The sequence below is a fragment of the Lycium barbarum genome, chromosome 7 (assembly GCF_019175385.1).
Source record: "Lycium barbarum isolate Lr01 chromosome 7, ASM1917538v2, whole genome shotgun sequence".
Lineage (NCBI taxonomy): Eukaryota > Viridiplantae > Streptophyta > Magnoliopsida > Solanales > Solanaceae > Lycium > Lycium barbarum.
Window position 1 is genome coordinate 132,665,533 of NC_083343.1, and position 6,981 is coordinate 132,672,513.

The window sequence follows — 6,981 nt, forward strand, 5'->3', positions numbered from 1 at the left end:
CATTTAATAAACCATTCTTCACCATCCATTATATCACAAAAACTTTTTTTTTTCTCTTCTCATTTTTCCTCTATTCTTTGCAAAAAAAAAAAAAGAAAAAAAGAATCAAACTTGATAGAAATTATCAGGGTATTTTTCTCATCTGGTTTTAACATTTTTGATTCAAGAAAGGTTAGTTTTTGGTTTAAATTTTAGCTTATGTTGGCAAATTTACCATTTGTTTGCTGTTTTTATGTTATTTAAATTAATGGGGTTAGTTTAAATTTGCTTGTTTTGTAATCCATAATAGATTCAAGAAAGGTTAGTTTTTGGGGCTCAATTTTAGTTATTTTGGCAAATTTACCAATTCTTTTATGATTTTCAGTTATTACAATTAATGGGGTTAGTGTGGATTTGCTTGTTTGATTTCCATGAGAGATTGGTTTCACATTTTGTGTAGTCAATTTGTATGTGCCATGATTGTATCGATTGTTAAGGTTTAATAACATTTGTAGTTTGGTTTGACGGTATGGTTAAGTATAATAGCTTGTAAGTTTACTAAAATATCCTTAACTCTTTATTAGAAATTAGTTTATGTATATTAATAAAACTCAGGTAAAGAATAAAATAAGAACTTTAAAAAATAAGTAGGTGGTGGGTTGGGGTAGTGGGTGGTTGTAGGGTGGGGTTGGGTGGTGGTGAGGGGTAGTGGGTGGGGGCTGGTGGAGGGCTGGGTGGTGTGAGGTGGGTAGTTGTGGGATGAGGATGGGGATGAGTGGTTGTGGGGTGGGGTTGGGTGGTGGTGAGGGTAGTGGTTGGTGGTTGGGGTGGTGGGTGGTAGGGTAGGGGTGGGATAGTTAGGGGTGAGTGGTATAGTGGGGTTGGGGTGAGGGGTAGGGGTGGGGGTATAATGGAGAAATGAAATACGTAACCACGCAAAAACTACCAAATCCGTGGTTACAAAAATTGAACCTTTTCATGGTTATATAACCATGAAATTACAACGGGTTTACAACACCATATAACATAATTTTAAAAATAATGGATACAAACATGGTTCATAGAAAACCATACATTAATGAACCACGGGAAACAACCATCCAAATGGGGGGTTAGGATTGTTAATAGTAATCCTGAAAATGGTGAAATTCTCTGAAAAAGATTTGTTTTTTATGGCATTTACTCCCTCTGTTTCAATTTGTTCGTGTGGTTTTGACTGGACACGGAGTTTAAGAAAGTAGAGAGGAATTTTGAATCTTGTGGTCTTAAAACTAAAGATATGTAGAATATACCAAAATATCCTTTAGTCTTGTGGTGTTAAAAATGTCATGTGGAAAGTTGGGTTAAAGAGTTGCCATAAAAGGAAAGAGACTTTTTTTTTTTAAACGGACTAAAAAGAAAAATAAGACAAACAACAAGTTTCTAAAAAAAAAAAAAAAAGACGAACAAATTGATACGGAGGAAGTAGCATTTTGCTTGTTAGTGCATGTCTGGATTACCTCAATGGTAGAGTTACTCCTTCAGTAATCTGTTGGTCATTAAGTTTAGGGAGTGGAACAGCCTCTTATTTGAAATGCAATGGTAAAGGTTGTGCACAATATATGCCAAAGAAGAAGTTGTACCTATCAAAATCTATAAAAAATTCCTTTGTTGGTGTGCTGGTGGGAGGTCGCACGTACACTGTGAAATTAGCAGAGGTGCAGGCAAGCTAGCCTGAACACCACGGTTATCAATACATAGAAAATCTATAGAAGATAAAAGAAGAGAGTGAATGAGATTGTCTTCGTTAGTTTTAGTCGATGGCGATCTCAATATAGAAGTTCTTAATTCTCAAAATGTGGCATGAGTTGGCTATATGAATCCATTTTCCATTCAACTTCACATAGTATTGTCAGAATGGCAACTAATGGAGATTGTTTACTTGTTTCTAGGCACAAATGTTGGGTGGACAAGTAATAACTGATCCAGCAGGCGAAATCAAAATAAGTTTTGGATATCACTGTAATAACAGCACGGATGATTCCGGCGAGGAATCAGATGTTAGCGACATTCGTCCTGGAAGTAAACTTCGAAGAGCCAACGGTTCCTTCTCTTGCCTGTCTGGGGCAGCTCTAAGTGCCAATGCCACACTAGCAAACACAAATATTTGCAACGGATTGCTCGGGGCTGAGATACTTCCCGCACTTGATTCACCTACTTCTTTCCGCCGGATACTCTCGTCTCCGTCCTTCTCGAAGTTGGATTTATTATCGTCTTCTTTTCAGAGTAGCTTGTCAAACTTAAGTTGTAGTCCATCCTCTCCAAGTGAGCTAGCTGAAGACAATTCATGTTCATTGAGATCCACGAGTGCTCCGTCTAGGTGTGAAAGCTTCCTTAATGCAACAGAAGTTAAAATTGCAGGTAGGAATGTGAAACAGGCTAGTTGGGTCGAAAAAGGGTTAAACAAAAACGGGTAAAATATCCGACCCGCCCATATTTAATACGAAAAAAAAATGGGTTAATCGACACCCAAAATAAGCTTAGACTCTCAGAAAGCAAGAAAGCAAGAACTCATGTAGACAAATGGGTATCTCGATCTCCATCTTTTAGTGGATAATATCCATATTTGATCCATTTTTAAAAAGTCAGTTATCCAGCCCATGTCTAATGGGTAGGATTGGAAGGTTACTTGTTTTTTCTTAACCATTTTGGCCTTCCTAATTGCAGGCGGTGCAGCGGGTGAAGACAGAGTTCAGGCTGTTTGTTCAGAAGAGAACGACTCGCTTTTCTGTGCCGTATATGATGGATTTAATGGAAGAGATGCAGCTGATTTTCTGGCTGGAACATTGTACGAAACAATTAGACATTACCTCGGTTTATTGGACTGGGATGGGCTTCCTTATTTAGAGGTGGAAAAGTCGTGTACCTCTTTTAAGCAAAGGGTACTTAATAGCATGGAACAGGCTCTTATTCAAGCTGAGAACGATTTCCTTCACATGGTTGAACAAGAAAAGGATAACCGCCCTGATTTAGTATCGATTGGATCCTGTGTATTAGTTGTACTTCTACTTGGGAAGAACATGTATGTGCTTAATGCAGGAGATAGTCGAGCTGTATTGGCAACTTCTGGTGATCAAGGCTTCGGTACTAATAGTGATGGACAGTTGCAAGCTGTGCAGCTGACTATTAGTCATACTGTCGATAATGAATCTGAAAAAATTCAACTATTAAAGAAGCATCCCGACGATCGCTCAACAATCGTGGGTGGGAAAGTTAAGGGAAAGCTAAAGGTTACTCGGGCACTTGGAGTCGGTTACTTGAAAAAGGTACAACTTCTATTTCGTTTACTTCAGCATCACCTTATAGTTCACCTTACAGTTCTGACACTACCTAAACGATTTTGGCATTGCTAGCAGACCGGTTCAATATTTTTGCTCTAAATACTGGGATGGAGAATTGATTCAATTGAAATATCTCAAGCAAAATGCATTTTCTTGTTATAAATGACCTAGACTTTTGAAATTTAGCATTTATGTAGCCAATTTCTGTTACTAATAGACACTAGAAGATTTTCAGTTGTCGCATTGTGTTGGTGTCGAAATTGATATAATCTTTAAATTTTTTGCTTCTTACCTATTAGAAAGGATAACACTTCATTTTCTTATTGCAGAAAAGTATGAATGATGCTTTGATGGGCATTCTTCGTGTCCGGAATCTAATTAGTCCTCCATATATTTCTGTACAACCGTCTCTGACTGTACATGAAATATCAAGTTCTGATCACTTCGTTGTACTTGGAAGCGATGGTCTATTTGACTTCTTCAACAATGATGATGTTGTAAAGCTTGTCTATTCTTATATCCTACATCACCCTTTCGGTGATCCAGCCAAATTTCTCGTGGAGCAGCTCGTCATGCGAGCAGCAGATTCTGCAGGTATGTCCCACTACAAAAACTACTCTAAATTTTGTCATAGCTAACAGAATTATTTGATAATCCGTCGCCAAATAGCATTAGCAACGGATTTTGCTGTTTAGCTACAAAATTTGTTCGTAGCTACGTCCTGTTTTTCAGTAGTGACGTACGCATTGATATTCTCTACATTCGATCACATCACCTTTCTTTTTCTTTGGGTGCTCTATGTTAAATTTAATCAAATAATACCTATTCGACTACTATTTCGACTGTCAGCACTTGCTTCCTTAAAGTACAACAAGGTCAATGAAACCACATTATATTAGAGTAGACACACCACATGGCACATTGGCCACATATTAAGCATTTTTTAGTTAATAATTTATGCAGTGAGATCAGCAAAAGTATATAATCTTGAGCTGATTATCCTCTGAGGTTGTATGAAGTGATGTTGTGGATCCGGTAAAATTATGAATTAATTCCATGAATTTGCAGGATTTAGCAAGGAAGAGTTGATGAGCATACCAGCTGGTAGGAGGAGGAAATATCATGATGATGTGACAGTAATTGTGATAATCCTAGGAATGAACAAACGCACCTCAAAAGCATCAACGCGTCTGTGAAATTTTGTCAATCTGAAGAACAATTTTGTCAATTTTGTTCCATTTTATTTTGTAGTTTGACACTGCGGTAAGGAAAGTTTGGGGTGGGGGAATTGTTTTTGCTTATATTAGAATTTAGAAGTGTTATGTTATTCACCATTTCTGGATTTGTTCGAACTTGTTCTGCAAAAAAAAGACCTTCACTTCATTTGTAAACTATATGTATAGTTTTGCTCATCATTTTCATGAATAAGAGGAAGTGTTGGATTTTCTTTGAGCATTGTAGGACTTGGTTTGTCGCTTTTATTTCATTTGGTTCGTTGATGACATAAATTGAGCTTAAATGAAGCAGTAAAAATTCATATTATCGACCCCAACTTGTTTCAAATTGAAACATAGTAGCTGTCGTTTTTTATTGTATCGGGGAGGGGGAGTTGGAAGTGGGAAGGGAATGTTACGCATTGTCCAACTGATGAGATTTGAACTCTTCACCTCAACCGTGGAAGACAAAGAGCTCACCAAGTGAACTAACCCTCAACCTAGAAGGACCAGGTTCAACTTTCATGACACAAAAACAAAAAAAATGCAAAATTCATGTGATTTATTTCCATTTGTATAAGTCATTGTGAATAAAGTTACTTAATATCTGTGTTTGGAAGAGATGACAAGAATCTGCTGAACTAGACGAGGTGCATGCAAATCCAAACACCATTATTCAGATATTGTGCTAAAATAAAAAAATGTTCCTATTCCTATTTTAAGTAACAAAAAGAATCTTAATGCTTACAAATATCACCAATGCCTGAAGAGGACTCATCTAGATTTGCCCCTTCTTTTTTATTCTAAAATGATTCTTGACCTTTCCAGTTTGTGAAGGTTACATATCAAAAGATTTAGTCTAATGTGACCCATTGTACTTTTCTGGTTATAAATGAAGCAAAAAAGAAAAAGATAGGAGTACTATTTTATGTGAAGCTAGCAAACAAATAAGCTCTAATATACTAATAGATAAAAATATTAGGTCAATTTTAACGTGCGACAATGGTACAATGCCATTGTATGCTTTCTTATTCGCCGTGGAGGCCCAAATATTCGATGGATTCAACCAAAAGAGATTTTGCAGGGCAAAACCCGATTTTGACGTCGCCGTTTACTTTGTATCCGCTTTTAAAATATTTTTTTGCACATGTACTCATTTCAGAACAACTTTAAACATACGATGTCCGAAGTTTAATCGAGGCATGGGGAATATTTTTCTAGAGAAAATATTTTTCAAATACTTTGACCGTTCAAACATGAAAAAGATTTACTGGAAAGCGTTTTCCTTTGTACCAAACACACCGTTAAGTCATGAATGGGATTATTAGCTATGCAGAAAAGGATCCCAAAATTAAATGAGCTTAAAAAGTACAATTACTTTAATCCGATTTACATGTGCAGATAAGTGCCTTATCAACACACGTACAAATTACAATGTGAGGGAAAACAAGATGAGTATGTTATATAGAGCCCGTTTGGATTGATTTATAAGTTGCTTATAAGTTGTTTTCAGCTTTTTTGAGTATTTGACTGATCAGCTTAAAGTCATTTTGTGCATAAAATAAGTCCAAAAAAATAATTGGGCTCGTTTGGCTTAGTTTATTTAAACCAGCTTATAAGCAAAAAAAAAAAAGTTAGCCTATCCTAACTTATTTTTATTTGGCTTATAAGCTGTTTCCAGCTTATAAGCCCATTCAAACAGGCTCATTGTAAATTAAATTCTTTCTTATTCTTGTCAGTCTATGCCACATTCTAAATGAATAGGCTAAGTTTTGACTTCTTTTTTCTTATAACACTGAAATGTTGTTGATAATGGATAAGATATAGAGAGAAAGAAACAAAGAGGAAAAGAGAGCTTTATCTTACTTTTCTTTAATTTCTTTTTTTTTTTCTTCGCATCGTGAATCTTATCCAATCCAATATTGCCACCAAATATGGGACATGAGACATCTCCATAAGTTCATCTTCTTGCTTCCCATGCGGTTAATGATTACTATATTCCATATTTGGAAAGATATATTCCTTTTTTTTTTGGTTATTCATCCAACGAAAGGTATTCGTGATCTCAATTAATTCAGATTCGTGTGGCATAAAATCCATTAAAACAGGAAGCACTCCTACCAAAACTGCCCGAGGCTCAAATTGAGGGAAGCGCTTCCTATCAATGAGTCTTTACATGACGTAAAAGGGGAAGTGCTCACTACCAAGTCATGCGAATGAAAAGTATCTCAATAAAGAGCACTTCCACTTTAATCCATACTAATCGGGACCCAAAGTGAATGTTGAACATAGAAATAAAAACCTAAGCAAAAACTTCTTTCTCTTTAAGAAAAAAATTCTCAGCACAAGTCATATATATTATTAGTAGTATGTTACACATCAACCCTATAAAAACATGCACATTATTTTCTTCATCTTCTCCTGCAACATCATCTATTTATTCAATCCCCCCCCCCCCCCCCCCCCAC

General features: G+C 36.3%; 1 protein-coding gene across 1 annotated transcript; it reads left to right on the plus strand.

Moving 5' to 3' along the window:
- On the plus strand, positions 1-4,754 carry LOC132604536 (probable protein phosphatase 2C 40). The gene is made up of 5 exons (XM_060318081.1): positions 1-171; positions 1,911-2,379; positions 2,686-3,284; positions 3,629-3,893; positions 4,368-4,754. Exons 2-5 carry the CDS (start codon positions 1,917-1,919, stop codon positions 4,493-4,495), a joined length of 1,455 nt encoding a protein of 484 aa, XP_060174064.1. The 5' UTR covers positions 1-171; positions 1,911-1,916; the 3' UTR covers positions 4,496-4,754.
- Positions 4,755-6,981: the final 2,227 nt, after the last annotated feature.

Excerpts from the sequence above, each read along its gene's own strand:
- LOC132604536 (XM_060318081.1), top strand. The coding sequence starts at position 1,917 with ATGTTGGGTGGACAAGTAATAACTGATCCAGCAGGCGAAATCAAAATA. Across the intron at positions 2,380-2,685 it reads AACAGAAGTTAAAATTGCAG|GCGGTGCAGCGGGTGAAGAC; the intron begins GTAGGAATGTGA and ends TCCTAATTGCAG. Across the intron at positions 3,285-3,628 it reads GAGTCGGTTACTTGAAAAAG|AAAAGTATGAATGATGCTTT; the intron begins GTACAACTTCTA and ends TTCTTATTGCAG.